The sequence below is a fragment of the Panthera tigris genome, chromosome C1, assembly GCF_018350195.1.
Source record: "Panthera tigris isolate Pti1 chromosome C1, P.tigris_Pti1_mat1.1, whole genome shotgun sequence".
NCBI classification, from domain to species: domain Eukaryota; kingdom Metazoa; phylum Chordata; class Mammalia; order Carnivora; family Felidae; genus Panthera; species Panthera tigris.
The window spans coordinates 98,859,082-98,882,500 of record NC_056667.1 but is presented as its reverse complement, the minus strand read 5'-3'; the positions used below and the strand labels follow the sequence as shown (position 1 = coordinate 98,882,500).

Genomic DNA, 23,419 nt, shown 5'->3' with positions numbered 1-23,419 from the left:
GTGTGGAGGCATCCATAGGTCATGCTTGTCCTCCTCTGTGCATCTGAATCAACGAGATATAAATTGGGGGACAGCTGTTACCATGAACTGCTGACAGTCCGGGCACTCGGACACGCGATCCAGGAACGCGTTATGTGTAGGGCGCTCCACCTGGAAGTGTTTCTGCTGATGGAGTGTGCCGCTGCCCTTTAGCACGGGGAGGGCAGCCGTCGGCCTGCGTTTGCAAAACGTGCATGAGAGCACCTGTTGTGCCTCGCTGCTAATGTGCCTTTCCTCCCCTTTCCAGACAGCCGCCTGAAGCTCAGCCAAGCGCAGGGGAATCTGTCGGTCCTGGAGACGCAGCAGGTGCAGCTGGAGTGTGTGGTGCTGAACCGCACCAGCGCTGCGTCCCAGCTCGTGGTTGAGTGGTTTGTGTGGAAGCCCAACCACCCGGAGCGGGAGACTGTGGCCCGCCTGAGCCGCGAGGCCACCTTCCACTATGGAGAGCAGGCGGCCAAAAACAACCTGAAGGGGCGGCTGCATCTGGAGAGTCCTTCGTCCGGCGTGTATCGGCTGTTCATCCAGAACGTGGCGGTGCAGGACAGCGGGACCTACAGCTGCCGCGTGGAGGAGTGGCTCCCCAGCCCCAGCGGCGTGTGGTATAAGCGGGCAGAGGACACTGCCGGGCAGATGGCTGTTACTGTCATGCGGCCAGGTGAGGCTTCACATCCCCAGGCCCTCACTGCTCTGGGCGTTTCCCCTCATAAGTGTCCTACTTTGTGTGCTGCGCAACATACGTTGTTTGCAGTTAAACATAGGAGCATTTACATTTTGCGTTTACAATTGTCTCAGATTTTTTCCCCCCTAAGCGAATGGGAAATTGCACATCTGGCTTTGGCCTAAGGTGATCCTGTTTCTTCGCTAGAGTAACATTTTTCACTTGTTGCAGAACACAGAATATTTTCTCTTTAAAGAATACATTCAGATTCAGGAGGTGGTAGATACGCAAAAACTTTTGAAACAGTAGTGCGGTTCAAAAAATTGGGCTTGTAGGTTTTCATTGGAAAACAATGGATTCATGTGCTTTAAATAGAAAATGATGAAATTTAGTCTTTCACTTCCTAATAATTTTATTGGTGCCGACGACTGTTCTGACTGCACTGTGTGGCTTTTCTTGTCCTTACTGTTGTTCCTAAAGTGGCTAAATGCACATAATTACTCAGTATAATGATCGTTACACATTTAAACCCATAATTAAAGCAGAGGTGAGCAGGATTCCTGTGTCCTCTGCAATATCACCTCCTCATTCAAGTCAGAGCGAAAAGTCAGTGCCTCCCCCCTGCAGCGGACGTGGGGCAGGAATGAACTTTGTGGCTGGGCCAGTGCGAACGCTCCGTCTTGCCCATTTTCTGAGCATCCCAGGGCCTCTGTTGGTGGTCTGGTGGGAGCATTCATCATGTTTCCACACCTGCATGGAGCGGCTGTCTGCCTTGGTGGGACACGGGGGCCTCGCAGCTGTGCTCACCCCATGCGTCACGGAACACACACTTCGAGAGTGAACGTGCCCTTTGTTACAGGAAAGGGCATTATCTCTCTGCTCTGTGTCTTGCCGAAGCTGGACAGGAAATCACCTCTGCCTGGGGTTACTCCTATTTGCCATGAGCTTATGTGTTTTCTCTTTTCGCCTTGCTTAGAAACTGCCGCGTGTCTTCTTCCAAAGGTAAATTGGCAGAGACGTGGCATCTGAGTGTGCTCTTCTCCCCGGAGGCTCACCCGCTTGCACCTTGCCAAACCAGGGCTCCAGGTGGCCCAGGGGCAGACAGACATTTCTGGACTGCCGACTGCATTGCAGCTTAACCTACAGGGGAGGGGGAGAAGCACGCTTCTTTCTTGTGGCTTATACCTGAAGCAGGAAAGAGTGCTAAAGTCTGCACAGGGAGATGGTTTGGCCTCTGGCAGAAGGGGACGGACACGGGCCACCACATTAGTGAGAGACATGCTACAGGGAGTGGGGGGAGGACACGGGAAAGTGGGCCTGTTTCATTCAAAACACTTGTATTGAGTCATCACTAAGCACGCGAAGGAGCCAGGAAATTTACATGAAAAGTTAAGCACCGGGGCACCTGCGTGGCTCAGTCAGTTAGGCGCCTGACTCTTGGTTTCTGCTCAGGTCATGGTCTCATCGTTCTTGAGTTCAAACCCCTGTTGGTTGTGGAGCCTGCTTGGGATTCTCTCCCTCCCTCTGTCTCTCTCTACTCCTCCCCCACTCAGGCTTGCTCTCTCTCTTTCAAAATAAATATATAAACTTAAAAAAAAAAGTGAATGCTTACATTGTAAGCATTCAGACGAGAAGAAAGCAAAGGGAGAGTAGGTGGGGAAGAGGCCCTTCCAGGGTCTCTGCCATCTTGCCATTGCGTGGCATCACATTGGCCAGCCGCTGGGAGCTTTGGGACACCAGCTTGGTAGGCTCTGCAGGGCGAAGGTGCCCTAGGATGTGCCTTAATCTGTAGGATTCCTCTCTGATGGCTCGGGACACAGTCAGCCGTGATCTCTGCAAGGATGAACCGATGTGCAAGGGAGCAGGAGTCTCTATGATAGGGTATTCTCCACCCTGCCACGTTGCCTTCCAGCGTGTTCTCCCCCACCGGTGCTGGGCCGAGGCACACTTCCCACCACCTGTACCCAGGTCCTGAGCTTTCAGGTGCCCGTGACGCACACCAAGATTCTGGATGGGGGTGTGCGGGGGCTTGGCGGAGCCCCACAAAGGTGGGGGCGCCCAGCTTTGTGTTCACCTGTGAGCGACATGAAGCCAATTCATTGAAAGCCCAGGACAGTACCTGGGAAGTGGTCCTATTTGGTCTTTATCCAAGCAGAATCCGATTTGGTATCTCTGCTTTTGTGGCTGTTATGTTGGCATCTTTTGCGAGCATTTCATCAACAGGGCCAAACAGGCCATTTAGGAGGGAGGGAACGGATTATTTGTTGAGTACCTACCCCAGTGAGCCAAACAAAGGCAGGGGGGAGGCAGCAAAATGAAGATAGAGATTATAGCTGCCCGGTGGTGTCTGTGAGGTCTGACTCACCTGCTTGGGTAACCTCTCCACGGCTGTTTTGTGTCTCCAATCTCTGTCGGGAAGATGCTGTCCGGGACATCCTTCTGGGGTCTGTGCTCAAGGTGAGGGGCACTTTCGGGTCTGTTGTCTATGGCTGGGCTTCAGTCCTTGGTGAAAACTTACCTGCTCGGTTCCCTGGGGCATAGGTAACCATCTACATGCACACAGTTTAGACTCCAGAACTGCTGAAGGGTGAATTCCTTGTCCAGGGTTGCCATAACAAATTAGCACAAGCTTCGTAGCTTAAAACAACAAAAATTTATTGTCTGATGGTTCTGGAGGCTAGTGGTCTAGAAGCAAATTATCAGCAGGGCCAGGCTTCCCCCGCTGAAGTTTCTAGGGAAGAATCCTTCCTTGCCTCTTCCAGCTTCTCTGTGGTCCCAAGTATTCCCTGGCTTGTGGCTGCATTGCCCCAGTTCACACGGCCTTCTCTCTGTGTGGCCCCTTCTCTTCTCAGGACACTGGTCGTTGCATGTAGTGCCCACCCTAAATCCAGTAGGAGTTCATCACACCTGCAAAGACTTTATTTCCAAATAAGGTCACATTCTGAAGTTCCAGATAGGCATGAATCTTGGGGGTGGGGGGACCCTTCAGCCGCTGCAAGAGGTTACAGTGAAAGTAAGTGTCCCTTCCTCCCCAGATTCCCATGAGCAGCCGTGTTACCCACCTCTTGTGAGTTCTTCCACAGATATTTTGTGCAAATGTAACCAAATCCACGTGTCCGAACAAAACACATTTTCTTCTGCATACAGTGGCACACAGGGTGCACAGCTCTCCTGTAGTCTAGCCATCTTCCCTGGGCCCTTCCTCATCTGTGCCACGTACTACTGCCTTACTCCTTCCAGTAGTAGGTGTGTATTGTATGTTACTGTGTTACTAGAGTGTATTTGGTGATGGACACACGGGTTGTTTTGAGCAGAGAAACTAAAACAGCCTCTTCCTCCTTTTTTGCCCCTCACCTCCCCCAGACGCCGCCCTGCAGGTGGACACGGTGGTCCCCAATGCCACGGTGTCCGAGAAGGCAGCTTTCCAGCTGGACTGTAGCATCGTTTCTCGATCAAGTCAGGACTCCCGCTTTGCCGTGGCCTGGTACTCTCTGAGGACTAAAGCTGGAGGGGAAAGGGGAGGCCCTGGCCTGGGAGAACAGGAGGAGGAGGAGGGGGACGAGGAGGAAGAAGAGGACCTCACAGAGCGGACGGCCCTGCTGAGCGTGGGCCCGGATGCTGTCTTTGGCCCAGAAGGCAGCCCGTGGGAGGGCCGGCTTCGCTTCCAGAGGCTCTCCCCCTTGCTCTACCGGCTCACCGTGCTGCAGGCCAGCCCCCGGGACACGGGGAACTACTCGTGCCGCGTGGAGGAGTGGTTGCCCGGCCCCCAGAAGGAATGGTACCGGCTGACGGAGGAGGAGTCGGCCCCCATCGGCATCCATGTTCTGGACACAAGTGAGTTTTCCCAGGTTACAGGGGAAGGAGGTCCCTGCTGGTTCCAACTGTTGATTCCAGCGGTCTGGAAGAATGAAATCAGAGCTCGATTATGGCTCAGTAAGTGGTTTTCCCACCTGTCCCAGGCATTTCGGCTTTGAAACACCAGTTTGTGGAATTGACCCTTGACTGCCCCACGTGGGTAGGAATTAAAGTGATCACAATCCTGATGTCCCACCAGATTCTATTTTAGTGAGAGCTCATCGTCCAAGTATATTGGTAGGTGTTACTGGTGGCTCCAGAGGGTCCTGGTCCCTCTTTAGCCAGTTACCGTGTTTCAGACTCATAAGAAGGGAGGAAAAAAAAACCCCAAAACAATGAAGCCTGAGTACGGTCTGTGTTCTTGGTTCATGTGTATTTTGGAGGGTGATTTCGAGGTTCAGGGGGATGTCGCATGGTTGGGAGAACCAGCTAGTAGAAGGGCAGTGGGTGATGCCACAGGGCATCTGGGAAGGGCTTAGCGGCGGCCCTGCTCCCTTGGTCCAGGACTCGGACTTCTCACCCGGTCAAGGAACTCCATGGACAGAGACCAGAGGAAATAATGGCTGTGCTGAATAATTTGTTCTAACAGGGCACTCTTACAGTTGCCTTTTGTCAGAGCGTGGGACATGGCAGACTGAAGGCGGTGTTTGTTACAGTAGAATTAGCCTGGAACGCAGAAAGACAGAATCTGCTAGAAACTGTAACTTCGTTTCCGTTTCAGCCAATGCATTTTACTAGGTAATTCTGGCTTGAATGTTTGAGCTTTGTCAGCTTTTTCTTTTCTTTGACTACCTCCTGTTGATTAGATGGAACCATATGAAATTGAGGTTTTGTAAGTGAAAAGTGGGTGGAGCGGGGAACTATCAGCGATTTCATGTACTGTGGAAATCTAATAAGCATGTGCTGAGTTTTCTTCATAATACTGATGACAACAGCTGTGCAGTAGAAAAGAACACAGAGAAAAGCCTAAATGAGACTCAGACCCCTGACAAACTAGTGCATGACCCAAAAGGACAAGGGAAGGTGTTTAGACCCGTCTGCCCACCGCGGATGCCCGTATTTATTACGTTTCGTAGAACGTGGTGATCAGCCAGCAGCCTTATTTTCCAGGGAAAAGGGCAGGTTACCAGGGGCTGGGCCCCTGCTGAGGCCTTGTGGGTCTGGGAAGTGGGGGGGCCGGTTTCATCCTCTTCCATATCCAGAATGAATTCTGTAGCCACAGACACACTTTTGGACACTTGTAAATGGTCCGTGATGGCATTTTAGTTGATAATGTTAACCACTGCTAAGGTTACTCAAGTAACCATCGTCTCTGGTAAAACTGCTCTGAGAAGCTGGCGGGGAGAGAATGTGTCACTTCCCAGAGAAGCCCACTTGGAGCAGAGCTTGGCGCCAAGGGACATGGGAAACACCACCGGGCAGGAGGTGCGGACTCGGTGCAGTCAGCATCTTCTTGTAGGGGCAGCTGGGTTCACGGTCAATAAACTACATTTTCTTATATGACTTTCCAAGTCGCAGTCCTGGCTCCCTGTGGGAAATGGGGGCACCGCTTTGAATGAACTTCCAGCTGTGAGTGGAAGGAGGCGCTGCCGTGAGAACACGGCCAGGAGGGTGGTCCCCCCACCCCTGGCAGCGGCAAGGGAAGGACAGGGTGGGTGCGGGGGTCGCGGGTGGGCTGGGCCAGGTCTTGAGGCGCAGAGGCGGGCGGTCCAGGCTCCCCGCCCTCACTGTCCTGCCTCTGTTTCAGGTTCCACCCTGCAGTCCATCATCTGCTCCAACGACGCACTCTTCTACTTTGTCTTCTTCTACCCCTTCCCCATCTTCGGCATCCTCATCATCACCATCCTGCTGGTGCGCTTCAAGAGCCGTAACTCCAGCAAGAGCTCCGACGGGAAGAATGGGGTGCCCCTGTTGTGGATCAAAGAACCACACCTCAACTACTCCCCCACATGCCTGGAGCCCCCTGTGCTCAGTATCCACCCAGGAGCCATAGACTAAGGGGACCGCAGCGGCCCTCAGCCGCGGAGGAGCTGACAGTCTCCCTTCCTGCCTCTTGCTCTGTGATCGGACGGCGGGCAGACGGCGCTGCAACTCTTGGAGTGCTCTCCTGGCAGCCAACAGTCAGACTTGAGCAACGTTCCAAGTCCCGGATCCGGCACAGAGACAGACCGCCTCTAGGTGGCAGTCGTGGTCGGTTAGCTGTTTTGGAGCAGATGTCCTTATCCTGCAGAATTAGCCTTCTTGTTTTTGTTTTTGGTAATGTAGTGAGTAGCTCCAGATGCCACATCTACTCACTGATTTATATCGTATTCTCAGATAGATGTTACAGGGGTTCTTATTCTTTGTAAGGGACTCTTTTTAAATCCCTCCGGCTTACCCTTCTTGGGTTCCGTAACGTTGCGGACGAATTTCTCGTAACATACCGCCGATGGCCAAAGGGAGGACGGACTTTTTGGTGCAAAGGAATCTCTTCCAGGACTCTTTGTTTCTGCATACTTGAAAATACTACTCACGGATCAGAAACATGCCCAAACGTTTTTTACTTTCTTAACGAGACTTGAAAATTATGTGTCATGCGGGCCCAATTTGTATCTTATCTTTTCCCTCAGCTGGAGTTGTTGGAACCACTTTGTAGTCAAGATGAAAGCATTGAATTTTGCTTCAAAGAACTGTGTACGTACGGGAGGAATCCTGCATAACCCCATTAGAGTAGACGATGCCCGACCGGACTGTCAGGGAAGCAAAAGTAGGCTTCGTTCCAACCTTGCCAAAAAATTATATATTAAAAAACAAAAAAAACAAAAAAACACAACTTTGTTGGAGAACAAGTCAAAAGCCCCAAACAGCACACGCTTTGCTGGCTAACCTGGACAGAAGGCTGCATTTAGCAGCCACTGACTTTCAGATTGATCAAAGCCAGTGATTAGTGAAGGAAGGAAACAAGGCTAGTTGTCGGCTTGATCTGTTTCGCAGGAGCGGCCTCGAACTGGTAACTGTGCGCGGGTGGGCTTCTATTTTAAGGTGCTTTGCCACACTCTTAAAGGACAGTGGCCAGTGAGCCTGAAAAGGGGGCCGTGCTGAGCTGAACACACAGGGCCCAAGCAGCCACCGTATGCACCCTACACCGGAGGGCACGGGGCCCGGCAGACCGCTGAGTTCCTCCAGGAGTCGGTGGTGGGAGGGTGGTGGTTTCCAGAGCCTGGAACTTGGAGACCAGGGGAGAGATCACCACCACCCTGGAGATACGAAGACTAGGTTTTTCTTCTTCCTTCCAGCTAGATTTCCCTCCAAGGTAACGGTGTCTTTCTCATTCACCATTTCTCTCTCCATGTGTCTCACTGCCGTAAGAGTATCTGCCTAGGAGAGGTCCAGACACAGCCCGTTCTGTAACCCTTGCAGACCACCTAGTCTCGGCTGAGAGTCACCTCATGCCGGTGCAGGGTTTTGCCCTTCCCCTTCTTAGATCTTGTTTGTGGTCTTAGGTGATTTGGTTGTTCACGGTTACAGTGGCTTTTTATTCGAATGCCCATTAGAGCCCAACAAGGCCCCAGTCGCCCTGTTCGTTCACACTATGGAGCAGGGTGCTTAGCACCCGCCCCCCCACCCCCACCCCACTCCTGTGCCCTTTTGCTCACCCCAGGGGAGAAGCGTGCCCTGACTTTCCTATATTTTGCTGGCCAAGAACGCCATCCCCTTTCCTCCGGGAACTTGCATCTTGAACCCCAAGGGTACACCCTGCTTAGAAAAAGCCACTGGGGATTCCGGAGTGAAGTCTGAGCAGAGGAATTGTTGTCTGTCCTGAGACGGAACAGACTCCACGGGAGGCCGTGTGGGTGCCCATCCGCATCGGGGTCTTTGGGTGCGCAGGTGGTGGCCTGGGTTTTCAGCAGACGCCTTGCTATGCCGCAGCCCAGGGGAAGCAAGGTGATGGACTGGCTTATGTAGTAGACCGGTCTCCTCTTCCTCCCTGCACACCAGTACTGTCCTCTGAGACCCTGTGTAGGCACCACACCTTAATCCCTAACACGCTCATTTCCATGTATTATGTATGCTGCAGCAATGCTTTGGGGGTACAGTCAGGCTCAGGGGTGAGGGAAGGAGGCAGTCCTTTGCCCCATTTCTTCATTACAGGCGCATGGGCTTTCTGTGGGAAATCAGCCCCTGCCTTGTAGCCTGAGTGCTTGAGGGAAGATGCCTGGCTTTCCTCTGTGTGAAGGGTGTGAAGGGAAAGATGCCAGAGGGCTGGGACTGGCTGTGTAACTACTAAGAGCCCAGCTTGCCCACAGGTATAGAAAAGTAGGTGATGCACGCAATTAAAGATGTGGAGTGGTTACAGGAAATTTGAAAGGAAGAAAAGAAACCGAAGCCAGTATTTTAGTAGTTTTTTTTTTTTTTTCCCGTGTGTATTTTCTGTTGGGCTGGGGGATACCATCAAAGGGTGAGCTTTTCAGCTTTCTGTGAAGATCCCCAGGACCTTGTTTGGCCATTTCTATGGAAATGTGGTGTCAGATGAGCGGTAATGGTGCCCTCCAGTGGCTGGGAGACCTCATTGCACATGGCCTTGCCGGAGCTCGGAGCATTGGACCAGGAGAGGAAAAATTGCCAACTGGTTCTCTGGACGTACTTACCTACGGCTACAATGTTGCATTAATGAAAAACTACACTGTGCTAGGCCCATTCCGGACACGGATACGACCGGCACCCTCTTTCATCAGGGTGTTTCTGTAGCAGGTTTTCATATTCTTTTCAAACAATGGTTTCTCTGCGTTTATTGTTGAAAAAAACAGGTGGGGTAAGAAAACTACCCATGCATGATGTAGAGAGCTGTTGATTTGTTTTTGTTTGTTTGTTTTTTTAAAGGAAAACTATTTGTAAAATGTTGCACTAAAATGTTTTATATACACTTCAGAGACCTGTAGTAAATTATGTTGAAAATATGGCTGTTTACAGTTACTGGAGTACACGGTCCTTCTTTCTCCTCCCCCACCCCTCCCACCCCTTAACAGCCTCTCTTGCTCTGTGACACTGTCCCCTGGGGGTCTGGAGTTCTGCTCCTGACTTTGGCCTGCTGGGCTCCAGGGTCAAGAATTGCAGCCTTTACCGCCACATCCTGCCCCACAGCCTAAAGCGTGCCTTTGTACAAACGATGACTTAAAAAAAAAAAAAAAACAAACAAAAAAAAAAAAAAACAACGCTTTCTCGACACTTGACTGTCATCTGCTGAGAACTTGTAAAAGGCTACGCGGCCTCTAGATCTGTGCAACACACAACACACCCGGAGTCCCCAGAGGCGGTTTCAGAATGGAACTTGTGAGCCTAGCTTTCCTTTTTAGCGGGGTGGGACAGGATGGGGTGGGAGGAAACTGGCGGAGAAGGGGAGAAAGAACAGCAGGAACAGAGGCGGAGGGCCTCTGCAGCAAGACCACACCATCTCTCCCAAACGATGTGCTGCTGTCCTGACCCGGGAAATTGTCAGCAACCATTTTCCAGGATGGAGGACAGAGCAGCACCAGCACACCAGCCTCTGTGTCCTGCACACCTGGAATGCTGGGATGTTTGTGGGGCCGGGGCGGGGGGGCGGGGGGGGAGTTCAGCCCTTCTGCAAAGTGAGAATGACAGAATGATTAAAGCCACACCAGCCATACAGCATTAGGCAGAACCCATCTGTAATTCTTTAAATGGCACAGAATATGCAAAAGCAACTAGAGGAATGGTAAAAAGCAGAGGGAGGCGCTTCCTTTTCTTTTTCTTCTTTTTAAAAATCAAACCTTTCAGAGGCTTTAATGTGTGTTTTCCCCAGCTTCACAGCCCTATCTGCAGCATCCTTATCAACTTCTTGCAGCTGCTGGCCTGGCTAGGACTTGAAATGTGATTGTTTATCCCTTGGGTATCCAGAATGGCTCCATGTTAAGCCTTATTACTTTTGCCTAATTTTTTCCCCAAATGCTCTCTTTCTGCCAGGGAACATTTTAAAAAGGGAAGACGACTGCCCCTCTACGCCTTTGGTGCAAATCTGCCCAGTGTTTATGTAAGTGAAGTGAACGGACACTTCCGAAGCAAGAGGCAGAGACAATTTCCATGTATGTGGGATTAGGGGTAGTGTTGTGCTCAGTGCATTCTGAAATGTCTAAGCTTCCTTGGGGGGAGGGGGGTGGTAGTTACAAGGTTGGCAAGAACTAGAGCCAGGGTACCAGAGAGGGACATGCTTGGAAGAGCAGCCACCCCATGCCACATGAACAGGCTGAAATGAGGCCCCCTTTCTTACCCCTAGTTCATGATTATCTACACTGACAAGCTGATAAAACTGGACCTCTCAATACTGGCCACGGGACGAAAAATATGTCCACTCTCCTTTTGATGGCGAGTCCTCAGTATATGAATAGAGCCTTTTTGGCTCGTTGTGTAATTCAGGTCCACCTTTCTGAGCCACTTTTGATTCATGAAGTCAGCTAGGCCATGCATATAAGCTCTTCTAAAAATGCTTGATAGAAGCACAGCATTTCTCTTAATAAAAGACCTGACACCGATTGTCAGTCTTGGTCAGAGGAGCGTCCAGCCAAAGAATCCTATCTCACCCAAAGGCTGGAGACCATGACCTGAAGCATACTTCCCAGCCCCAGGTGACTGGGCAGTCCTTTCCTCTGCCCTGCTCTTGAGAGGGTTGGCGGCTCCTGCTGGCCAGTCCCAGCAACAGCACAGCTGCCTATCCCAAAGTTGCACCCGCTCTCCTGCCAAAGGGCGAGAGTGGCAATTTGGATTTCACGTTAGTTGGACTCCCAGTCCTGCCCCTTACTGTGTGTCCTTGGACAAGTAGTTTACCTTCTCTGAGCCTCCATTTCCCCCTCTGTGAAACTAGGGACAGCAAGAAGATAAAATTATTTCAGGTAACACATTTAACTAACACAGGGCCTGGCTTAGCGCTCAGCAGGTGTTTGCTAGGATCACTTCTTGGTTCAAAAACTCTCAGGGGCTCTCCAGTGTCTAAAAGTTTGACCCTATCCTAACTTTCCCGGTTGGTCTGAGTTCCTACCAGCCAGGGGCAGAGCAGAAACTTGATTTCCTCACGTTTTGTGCTGTTCGCTGCCCCTGCCTCACGTTCCCAGTATCTACACATAGTAGGGGGTGTCTTAAGCTAGCATGCTTCATGGTACGTGACATTGGTCCCAGAAACTTCACCGATAGAGATAGCTTTTAAGATGTTATGGCTGATTTAAGAACTAAGGAATTCTTATGGTTCAAGTGTTTTGAATGGTTTTGGGATCCTCACTTGATGTTGGAGATGACATCAGCAAGAAAGCACACTTCCACTCAGTTTCACAAGTGACATGTTAGTGTTTACTAGGACAGGAGGGAGTCCTGTTCATGGGGAGAGCTTCCAGGTCCCGTGGAACTTAGAGTTCCCCTGACTCCCATCACTGGACAGAGGCAATTCCTGTGCAGACAGGGAGACCATCGTGAGGAGCTGGTTCTGGGAGCAGAGTAATTTGGTCTGGGGTCAGACAGGCAGCAGAGAGGGCAAGCCAATCAAGAAGACTAATCACTAGGGTGAAGTGTTCCAGATGCCTGCTGCAGCCTGGGCGGGAGGTTTTGCGGGAGGTCACACAGTGAGGGGATCCACCACACCGGACTCCTCAGCCTAAGGGAAAGTCCACAGTTGAGATGGAGGTAGAGAGGAAAACACAGAGGAAACTGAGAAGGGAGAAACCCAAGGCTGGAAGTCCCAGCTCCGGAGGAAGGGAGTGCTGGGCGTCGGGGGCAGCCTTCAGGAAAAGGTGGCTCGACCTCGAACGAGATCGGCGGGACCAGGTAATCCCGCACATCCTAGCAGGGGTCCAAAATGTTTCCTTTTAATGTGAGCGGACAGTGACCGGCAGGAAAGGCGAGCCCCGCGCTCTGCTGTTGGAAAGCGCTGAAGGAATGAAGGGCCTGGGAGCCTCCCAGTCCTCTGGGAGAGTCCTCCGGTCACCGCAGAGGCCGGCCGAGCGGGGCGCAGCTCCCCCTACCCCCACTTGCGGACACATGCCTCCGTCTCGTCCCAAACGTCCAGCGAAAGTGCTGCAGGAGGAGGAGGAACCAACACAAGCTTGGTTTTAAAGACGCAAGCCACCGTGAACGGACAGCTCCACAGAGCAGACGGGGAGGCGGCGGAATGACTTTGGGGACCGGGGGGAGGCAGGACGGCGTCTGGAGCAGATGCAGGGTGCGGGGGCGGCGCGCAGCTGCGCCGGACCGGACCGGGAAGGAAGCTCCAGAGTTGGAAGCTGGAGCGAGCCGAGCGCGGGGCGGAGCATGTGGGTGGGGCAGGGCTAGCGAGGGGGCGGAACGGGGCGGGACCGGGGCTAGCAAGGGAGAGGGCGGGGTAGGGCGGGGCCAGCGAGGGGTGAGACTGGCCGGGCCCGCGAGGCGGTGGGACGGGGCGGGACGGGGCGGGGCCAGCGAGGCGGCGGGGCGGGGCCAGCGAGGGGCGAGACGGAACGGGGCCAGAGAGGGGGCGGGACGGGACGGGACCCGGGCTACCAAGGGAGAGGGCGGGGTAGGGCGAGGCCAGCTAGGGTGGGGCGGGGCCAGCGAGGAGGTGGGGCGGGGCCAGCGAGTGTGGCGCGGGACCGACGGGAGGGCGGGACTGGGCCTGCGCGCGGCGCCGGGCGGAGCTGCCCTGGAACTTGTGGCCCACCCTGGCCCAGTCCGGGCGTAGAGGCTGGCCGGACGAGCCATGCACGCGGGGAGAGACGGGCTCTTGGCCGCGGGGATTCTCGGTGTGGCCTGTCTGGTGCTCCATTTGGGTGAGTGGAGGCCTCCCCCGGGACCCGGCGGGGACTGGGCCGTGCCGGAGATGTCTGGGGACCCCAGGGCTCCGGCGCCGAGTGGACGGGCGGCGCCCGAGGAGGCTGCAACTTGGGTTGGGGAGCGAGGGGTGGGTGGCGGGGGAAACGCTGCCCGCGGAGAGACTTGTCCCGTCGTCAGCGAGTCTCCCGTGGGTAGTCAGGAAGTAACTTTGACCTTAGGCACCGGAATCCTGGTTGGGAGAGGGACCGGACTCCAGCTCGCTCACCTCTTCGGCGTAGTTTCCTCTAAGACCCCTCGGAACTCCCCCCCCCTCCTCCCCCCCCGCCCCAAGTCGTGTCATCTCACGACTCACTGTTTCTCCGGAAGGGTGTGCCTTTTCTAAGTTCCAGGGACTGCTAGCGGCTTCCCCTCCCCGGGTTACTTCGCCGCGGACAGCTTGGTTTACCCTTTCACTGCTTCCGCTGCCTGTGAGCCCTTTGAGGACCGGGCTGGGCAGCGGGCTCCACCTGCCCGAGGAGTCGGCTAGTCCGCCGCGCGGGGAGGGGGCGCGCGAGCTCGCTCGGCCGCCTGGCGCCCCCGCCCTCGCCGCCCCTTGCCCCCGCAGCCCTCTCTCCTCCGACACCGCGCGTTTGACTGGCACTGCTGCCGGCGGGGGACCTAGGACGGGGACTGGCCGAGGGGAGCGTCTGAGTGGGCGATGGCCTCACTCCGGGATTCCTAAGTAGGGCGGCCGGTGCTCTTTCCTGCCCTTTGAAACCTTAAGGGAACTGTCTTCATCCCTTTCCCACTTCTTCAGTCGGATTAACAGCCCCATGAAATAAGTGTCTGGCTCCGCTGTTACCTCCCCACTTTCTGTAAACTCCTAACACACACGGTCCTGGCCAAACCCCCGGAGCATGTTTATAAGCCCTTAACTACTTTTCCTTAACGTGAGGGTTTCCCGTTGGAGGCCCCTTGGCCCAAACTACACATCAATCTTCCAGCCACCGAGTGCCTGTGGGGTACCCATATCTGTGGAGTACAGCTTGCGGGGAGGGGTTGAGAGACCTCAAAAGTGCCTGCATTGCAAGGTACAGAAGTAAATGTAAGACAGGCCTCTGAGCATAAGGTGCTGTGGGCATGCAGAGGGAGAGAAGACTGTGGTGAAGTCAGGTATCTCTTGTGAAGCAAAGACTTCAGGGTAGGGAGGGTATGTGAACCTAGCCAACCGGGATATGTGGTGTGTGGACACGCGCTGATGTGGCAAAGGATTCCAAGGGGTGACAAAGACAAGTTGGCAGGCAAAGGAGAACTCTTTCTGGGCCTGGCAGAATCGGAACCCTGTGCTTAGGAGGGATAATCTGGCCTCCGTGCAGAGGAAGGGGTGTAGCTGGGAGGAATCGGAGGCTGGGAGGAATTGGAGGCAGGGAGGCCAGGGCAGGTGCCATCACAGGACCCCAGGAGCTTTGAGGCTTTCCTATGCTGGTGGCCGTGGAAACCAGGAGACATGCAAACAGGCAGAATCTGACTCATTGGGAAGCAGCCCACCAGTGATTAAGAGCATCAGCTCTGGGACGCCTGGATGGCTCAGTCGGTCAAGCATCAGACTGCAACTCAGGTCATGATTTTATAGTTCGTGAGTTCGAGCCCACATTGGCCTCTCTGCTGTCAGCTCAGAACCTGCTTCAGATCCTCTGTCCCCCTCTCTCTCCCTTCTTCACTTGCTCTCTCTCTCTTTGTCTCTCTCTCTCTCTCAAAAATAATAAACATTAAATTAATAAAAGAGCATCAGCTGTCCAGTCAGATGCTTGGCTTTCCACCCTGGCCCTGCCCCTCACCCGAGTTGTAACTTCTGTACATTACCTAACTTTTCCATGCCTCGCTGGGCATGGAAGACAGAGACCACTTGCCTTGGAAGAGAGAGACCACTCACTGGTGAGGAAGGATAATAATAGTGTGTGCTTCATAGAACGATTGTGAACGTCAGTGACTGAACAAATTCTTACTGAGTGTCAGCTATGTGTTGGGCACCGTACAAGGAGAGTGGGGTTGCAACAAAGAACAGACTTCCCTGCCTTAGTGAAGCTTACGTTATAATGGGGGAATAAATGAGCAAATATGTAGACATTGAGTGGTGGTAAAGTAAACACTGACGAATCAGAGATTAGTAATGCAGAGAAAAGGAGAGTGAGTGTGGTAATATTTCTTTTTAGTTCTTTAAAACTTTGGAACATTGCAAATCTGTGGAATAGTTGCAGAAAATAGCATAATGAGCCCTTATACACTTTTCTTCTGGAATCACCAGTTACTAACATCTTGACACCTTTGGTTTACTTCTCTCTGTTCATTTACATGTACACTTAATTTTTTTGTCTAAACCTTTGAGAGTTGCAGATCTTTTTTTAAAAATATAATTTATTGTCAAATTGGTTTCCATACAACACCCAGTGCTCATCCCAACAAGTGCCCTCCTCCCTGGCCATCACTCACTTTCCCTCCTCCTCCCCCCCACCCCCCATCCAGCCATAGTTTGTTCTCAGTATTTAAGAGTCTCATATGGTTTGCCTCCCTCCCTCTCTGTAACTTTTATCCCCCTTCGCCTCTCCCATGGTCTTCTGTTAAGTTTCTCAAGATCCACATATGAGTGAACACATACAATATCTGTCTTTCTCTGCCTGACTTATCCCACTTACACAATATCCTTCAGTTCCATCCGCGTTGCTGCAAATGGCCAGATTTCATTCTTCCTCATTGCCAAGTAGTATTCCATTGAATATATAAACCACATCTTCTTTATCCATTCGTCAGTTGATGGACACTTAGGCTCTTTCCATAATTTGGCTATTGTTGAAAGCACTGCTATAAACATTGGGGTATATGTGCCCCTATGAATCAGCACTCCTGTATCCCTTGGGTAAATTCCTAGCAGTGCTATTGCTGGGTCATAGGGTAGATCTATTTTTAATTTTTTGAGGAACCTCCAAACTGTTTTCCAGAGCAGCTGCACCAGTTTGCATTCCCACCAGCAGTGCAAGAGGAGAGTTGCATATCTCATGACACCTTACCCCTAATATCTGAACATATGTTTTCAAAGAACAATATGTCTCCAGTAAGCCATGGAACCATGATCACAGTCAGGAAATACACCATCGATATGATACTGTTTTCTGGTAGAGTCCAGAAGCCAATCCTGGAGCACATTCTGCATTTGGTAGTCATGCCTGTTTAATCCCCTTTATTTTTTATTTTTTAATGTTTATTTTTTTATTTTGAGAGAGAGAGAGAGAGAGAGAGGGAGAGGTGAGGGGCAGAGAGAGGGGGAGAGAGAATCCCTAGCAGGCTCCTAGCAGTCAGTGCAGAGCCCCACATGGGGCTCGATCACGTGAACCATGACATCATGGCTTGAGCTGAAATCAAGAGTCGGAAGCTTAACTGACTGAGCCACCTGGGTGCCCCTAATCCCTTTTCATCTGAAACTTGCCAACTCTTTTTTTTGGGGGGGTGTACTTTATGACATCACCACTTTTGAAAGGTCTGGGCCAGTTTTCTAGAATGTCCCTCGATTTGGCTCATCTGTTTTCTCATGATTAGATTCTGGAGTGTTAGATTCTGGAATCAGAGTCAGGAATGTTTCACAGGTGTGTTGTGTCCTCCGTGCATCTCATTAGGGAGCAGTATTCAGCCCATGGAGTACTATTATTGGAGACCTTTGGTTGTTTTGTGAAGGTGATCCAACCAGATTTCTCCTTCGCAGAGGCACCTGTTGCCCTTTGTAAATAAATAATACATGATTTATCGAGTGACACCTTGAGATTGTGTGACTGTCCTGCAACAATCTCTCACCCGATGTTTCAGCATCCAGTGGTGATTCTTCCCCAGGTCCCTTAAAATATTTGTAGATGGCAATTGTCTCTCCCTAATTTTCTTGATACACCATTGACATTCTTCAGTAATGAAGAGCTTTTTCATTTTATTTTTTTAGTATAAGTATAGACTCCTGGATATTTTTTAAGATGGCATTCTTGTTATTATCTATTTTGATGCCCAGTGACCCAGAATTTGGCAGATGGGAACCTCTGTGTACCTCAGTGTTCTTTGCCATGTTTCCATCAGTTTTTGAGCATCTCCTACTTTCTGGCATGGAAAGATGTTCTGGACTCATTTTGTACCTTTTCGGCCTCTGCTTGTAATCAGTAGATTCTCTTGTTCCTCTGAGTGGGAGACGGAATTTAGAAATCAGTATTTTTGGGGTGCTAGGTGTGCTGAAGGCTAATGGAGTCATGGTTTCTAGGCTCTATCCGTTCTCAGAACTAGGGAAATAGAGTTTTCACGAAGTTATGAGTTTATCCTTTTACCACGAAGCCTAATGTAACCATTTGGTTCATCGTTTCCTCCTTTCCCTATTTGTACCTCCTTTTGCCACAGTGAGAACTCTGTTCCTTATAGAATCAGTATATTTTCCTAATATACATTAAACACAAAATAGTTTCCTAATTGCTATACCAGTACCACTACCAAGCACAGACTTTATTAAATACAGTTCAAGGTTTCTTTATAGTTCTGTTTAGTCTTCCATATAGCCCACTGAATATGTACAGAAAACTGTATTTTAAAGTTATTTTTTCCTTCTGTGTGGTTATGCTATCAACTCAGTATATAGTTGAATTAATTTTTTTAAACTTTAAAAAAAATTGTTTATTTATTTCGAGAGAGAGTGATTGAGCATGAGTGAGGGAGGGGCAGAGAGAGAGGGAGAGAGAATCCCAAGCAGGCTCCCTACTGTCAGCGCAGAGCCTGACGTGGGCTAGTCAGATCATGACCTGAGCCAAAATCAAGAGCCAAACACTCCACTGACTGAGTCACCCAGCTGCCCCAATTTGTTTTGTTTCTATTCCATTTTAGGGTTCCCCTCCCTTGATTTAATTTTTAAATAGGTAAAATATTAACATGGTTCCAATCAAACCATGTAAAAAGATAAGCTCAGAGAAATCCTATTCCCACCTTCTCCAGCTGTTATAGCAGATACTGTTTGTTTCTGTTTTACCTTTCTTGTTTTTTTTTTTTAAGTTTATTTATTTTTGAGACAGAGAGAGACAGAACATGAACGGGGGAGGGTCAGAGAGAGAGGGAGACACAGAATCGGAAGCAGGCTCCAGGCTCTGAGCCATCAGCCCAGAGCCCGACGCGGGGCTCGAACTCACGGACCGCGAGAGCGTGACCTGAGCTGAAGTCGGACGCTTAACCGACTGAGCCACCCATGCGCCCCTCTTGTTTCTTTTTATAGATACAGATATGCAACCATAGTACTTTATGTACTCTTCCGCTCCTTATTTTTGTCTCTTAACCATATGTCTGGATAATCTTTCCATATCAGTTCACAGAGATCATTCTTACTGTCTTTTTATAGTTGTATAGTACTCCATGGGCTGAATGTGTGATATTTCATTCAGCCACTCTACTTTCTAGTGGTTACTGTTTTATACTGTGTAGTCAGGGGAGGGTCTCCTTAATTGTTCGGGGGAGTGGTATTCCAGGCAGGGGGGCTAGCAGCAAAACCCCTGAGATAAGCTTCGGGCATTTAAGGAACTTCAAGGAGACCACTGTGCCAGAAATTACTAGGAAATGAACTTGTAAACATAATCAGGGCAAAGTCCTGGAGATGGTTTTATGGGCCCCGTTAAAGGCTGTGACTTTTTTTACTCCCAGCAAAATAGGATTTTAGAGGATTTTGGACAGGAGCGAAATTACAATGGTGGAGTGTTTCAATGAATTACTCTGGCTGCTGCGTGGAGAACAATCTAGAGAGGGGCAAAGGAGAATCCGGGAAACCAGTTGGGGAGGCTGTAGGAACAGTGCTGATAAGAAAAGATTGCAAGAGAAGGGGACTGAATGGGAGATAGGGGGATGTGTTTGGAAGGTAGAGCCAGCGGGCTTGGGTGCTGGGTTGCATCATCAGGGTAACATGTGGACAGGGCCTTGGTAGTGCTGGGCAGGTAGCAAAGCTCAGTAAGAACCTGCTGTCTTAGTTGTTTTTTGTGGGGTTTGTTTTGTTTTGTTTTGTTTTGTTTCTTTTGGCAGAACCTGCCTTATTCTGCTGCTGTGGACATTTTATGGTTCCTTTATCTTGCCAGCCATCTCCCCAGCTCGAGTTTCTTTCCTTGTATAGGAACCAAGTTGTAAACTGCTTCTTTAAAAGTTCCTTTCATTGATTTATTTTCATGTTGTTCTTAACAACAGTGGCAAATCTGGACATTAGATGCTACCGGTTTGTTAAGCATGTCTCCATTTTAAGTTATAAAGTTATCTCGCATTATTATGTGAGACTTCTTCATGTTTTTTGCTGCAATCAAGGTTCAAAGAGTCTGTGTGTTCTTACTTAGGAAGAAGACAATTTGAGTGAAAGTAACGCTGTGTATTCCTGCGGGAAAACGGGGCCCATTGTGGTAATAGTAGCTGTCACCAATTGAGTACGTGCTCTGCGCCAGGTTCTGTGCTTAGCAGTTTTAGATTTTTGTTTTCATTGAACTGTCACACCAGTTTTTGTTTTGTTTTGTTTTGTTTTGTTTTTTTAGGTAGAGACTGTTAAAGAGGAGAACAAAGGTTTGGTAGGTTAAGTACTTTGACCAAGTTCACACAGGCAAGGAGTGAGCGCGTGCCAGAATCCAGGTCCATTGGACTCAAAAATCCATGCCTTCCCAACACAAGATTAGATAAGCAACACTTATGAAAACATGAAGAGCATACATAATCTCTGTCTCCCTCTCTTTCTCTGTTTATTTTTTTAGTAATCTCTACAGCCAGCACGGGGCTCAAGCTCAGTGATCCTGAGATCAAGAGTCGCACACTCTCGCACTGAGCCAGCCAGGCAGCCCCATAGATGATCTCTTATATGTGACGTGTACACATTGTCCGGTGTAATTTTGCCAAGGCCTGTGAAATTATATAGGACGGCACGGTTACCAATCACGGAAGATTGCTTTCAACGTCACCATCTACGAAGGGGGCTTGGGGAAACCTCCTTTGGGATTGTAGAATTCAGAATGGGGATTTATTTACGTGTTTATTAACATTTTGTTGTAGTTATACTGTCTCTATACACCCACACTTCACTCCCAAGTACTTTTGCATAGTATTAATAATATAGTATTTGTGAAAATTAACAATAATCTTATAATATCACCTAACTTCTGCCCTTATTCAGATTTCCCTAATTGTCACAAGAATGTCTTTTTTTTAAAAAAACCAGGATCTCCTCAACTTGCACTTGTGACTAAGTTTTTGGTTTAATTTTGATGGGCCTCTGAGAAATTTTGAAAGACCGTTGGAACCACCTTTTAAGAATGAGATCTAAAAATGTGTCTCATCGCCTCTTGAGCACTCTGACTTTTCTGGAATAAAAACGGGCTTTCGGGGTAGGTTTTGGTTTCTCTGCTTGAAAGCAGAAAGTTTGCCTGCGTCCACGAGTGCTCGTTTGCATTACTTTTCCATCTTCTGATTTCCTCTCACGTTTCTTAAGTGCAGAAAGCTTTTTCAAGCTTTCACAGGAGGCTATAGCCTCTTTGATTCTGCAGTTGCAAATCAAACCATCCGTCTCAGGACTGAAGTGAAACCAGGATACTACTTTCCATTTGCTCGGACAAGTTGAGGTCTGAATACGAAGCATAAGATAGCGAGACCAACCCCAGGAAAGTGCTGGAAAATATTTTAGTAGTTCTTTGGAGATAGCTTTGAGTGCCTGCCACCAGCCTCAAAGGAAAATGTCTTCCAATTACTTTACGGGCACAGGATCTTCTCCTTTGACTTCTTTCTTTCTTCTTCTTCTTCTTTTTTTTTTTTTTTTGGTCCTTTTTCTTTTTTTTAAATCTCTTGCCCTTGTGCCCTTTGGTCTTTTCCTTCTCAGCTGCTGCTCGTGCCTGTGGGGCTCCAATGAAAACCAGTAGAAGTAAGAGACCTCTTGCCCAGAGTCCCTGAAATAAGTTCATGTCTGCTCTCTGCCCCCAGCTGGGAACACCTAGTTCTAAGGTCTACCCTTTGTGACCTTGAGATATCTCTTCTGTCAACCAGGTATCCATCTGAGGAAGCTAAACTGTTTTGATAGACTTGTTCTCAGGCCCATTTTGGGTCCTAATGGCCTTCACTTCCTTTTCGTAGTGTTCCCCAAAATGTCTGTTGTGACTAGTGTCTGAATTTCCACCCGGCTCACTGCTGTGTAGTTTCATGAACATTTTCCCCCTGTAACAGTTAAGAACTAGGGAAAAAAATGATGTGTTACATACACATTCAGAAAATAATGAGAAAATCAGATTCATAAGAAACTAATCATAAGTGAGTTTTTCAACTGTGAACTGAATAACTGGAAAATAGTAGGGATGATAAAGAAATTCCTAATGAAATGATCAATAGTGTGTAGAACTACCTTGAATCAGACTTTGCAGAATAAGTTTTAAGAGACTCTTAAAGAGAGTCTTAAATAGCTCTAGTGAAAACCTTATTCCCCAGAGCATGCTGTAGTTTTGAGATGCCTCCTCTAACAAGAACGTGTGGCTTTTGAGGATGGTGAGCTCACAGATGTAGCTTTTGAGCAAGACGGTACATGGGTATCTTGGAAGGACAGGCTGGGGGCAGTGCCGTCAGTTAGAAACACGATACAAAGCAGATGAAATTGATTTTGATGATATGTTTTCTGTCACCTAATACAGCCACGATGTTTTCATTTCCACATGTAGTCAATATCAAGAATATTACCGAGGGATTTTACATTCCCTTTTTCATATTAAGCCTTCAGTGTCTGGTGAGCATTTTGCACTCACAACACGTCTCATTCTGGACAAACCACATTTCGTGGGCTCTTGAGCCGTGTGTGGGTGGTGGTTACGGAGGCACGTTGTACAGACTGAGAGGGAAATGAGACGGTGTTGAAGTGTAAGAACAGAATATAATGGGCCATATTCTAGCATGACAGAAGAGAGAAAAACTCAAAAGGAAACTGATTTAATTGGTTCCAACATCTAAATTCCAGGTGAGCTCACCCAGGAGGCAAAGAGTAGCTTGACCACTGAAAGCACCTGTGAGGCGAGTTCGGGGGGGTGGGGTATGGGGGGTTGTTCTGAGCCTGGGGGGGATTATTGCCTGCTGAGATTCAGGTGGCTGCTGTTTCAGGCTGAAATACAGGAGACAGGGAAGCAGGGTGGTGCAGCCAAGAGCAGTGGGTTCCCATCTTTAGCAGTCATGGCCCCACAATCCCCTGACCGGGTCTGGAGGAGGGTGGAATTGTGGCCAACAGTGCAGGCTTTGGAGCTGGCTGCCCTTGTCCGGACACCAGCCCTGTCCTGGGCCAGCTGAGAGACCTGGGCCAGCTCCTAAACCTCTCTGAGTCCTAGTTTCCTAGTTTCCTCATCTGTCGCCGGGTGGCTCCCATTTTTGGCATGTTTTTCCCCATACTCTCAAGCTCATACCCTCACTTTTTCCTGGGCTGAGCTGGCCTAGGGTTCATTTGGATCGGATTTATGAAGAGCTGGGTTAAAGAAACAAGCTGCATTGCACTTCCTTCAGTAAAAAAAAGACTCCATTTCTTCTTTATTATCTCCATACCTGGTGAGCAGATTTCCTACCCCAAAACAGGGACTAATATGAGGACTGATTAATATGAGAATATCTGGGGACCTAATAGGACAGATTATTTGATATCAGACATGTTAGGAGAGTGGCCTCTCCTCTGTATCATCAGTGGGTTATGTGTGGAGAGACTCTTTCTCTCCCAAAAATGCCACCACCTTCATACTCCAGGTGGATGTCAGCTGAGAGTGTGCTGTGACGCAGTGGAGAAATGCTGTGGTCACAAGCCCCCGTCTGGACGAGAGACTCATCTGCTCACTCGGGTTCAGAATACTCCAACTCCTGCTGTCGTCACGCTTAAATGAGTCTTTAACTGAAACACCGTTATAGTGTCGAACATACGGGGGGAAATACTAAGACTTAAATAATAGGGTACTGAAACTTTTAGGGGATTTTTTTTCCATCCAGTGAACTTTTAACTGCTAAAATCTGCAGGCCATCCTTAAAAATATTTCAGAGAGGAATACTTTATTTTAAAAAAAAATT

General features: G+C 49.7%; 2 protein-coding genes and 1 long non-coding RNA gene across 6 annotated transcripts in view; 2 read left to right on the top strand and 1 right to left on the bottom strand.

Annotated features, from left to right (window-relative positions):
* IGSF3 (immunoglobulin superfamily member 3) overlaps positions 1-9,489 on the top strand; it is a 93,093-nt gene extending 83,604 nt beyond the window's left edge. For all 4 annotated transcript variants that reach the window (XM_042993817.1, XM_042993818.1, XM_042993819.1 and 1 more), the window contains 3 exons: positions 287-694; positions 4,061-4,531; positions 6,300-9,489. In XM_042993817.1, coding sequence (XP_042849751.1) covers positions 287-694; positions 4,061-4,531; positions 6,300-6,550 — 1,130 coding nt within the window. In that variant the 3' untranslated portion in view covers positions 6,551-9,489. The remainder of the gene's footprint in view (positions 1-286; positions 695-4,060; positions 4,532-6,299) is intronic.
* A 2,371-nt stretch (positions 9,490-11,860) lies between these two features.
* Positions 11,861-14,727, bottom strand: LOC122240757. The gene is made up of 2 exons (XR_006220503.1): positions 13,692-14,727; positions 11,861-12,607 (listed from the first exon to the last, which is right to left on the bottom strand). It is a non-coding gene; the product is annotated as an uncharacterized LOC122240757 (long non-coding RNA).
* Positions 13,163-23,419, top strand: part of CD58 (CD58 molecule) — a 39,384-nt gene continuing 29,127 nt past the window's right edge. Inside the window, exon 1 of the mRNA XM_042993815.1 lies at positions 13,163-13,335. Coding sequence (XP_042849749.1) covers positions 13,266-13,335 — 70 coding nt within the window. The 5' untranslated portion in view covers positions 13,163-13,265. The remainder of the gene's footprint in view (positions 13,336-23,419) is intronic.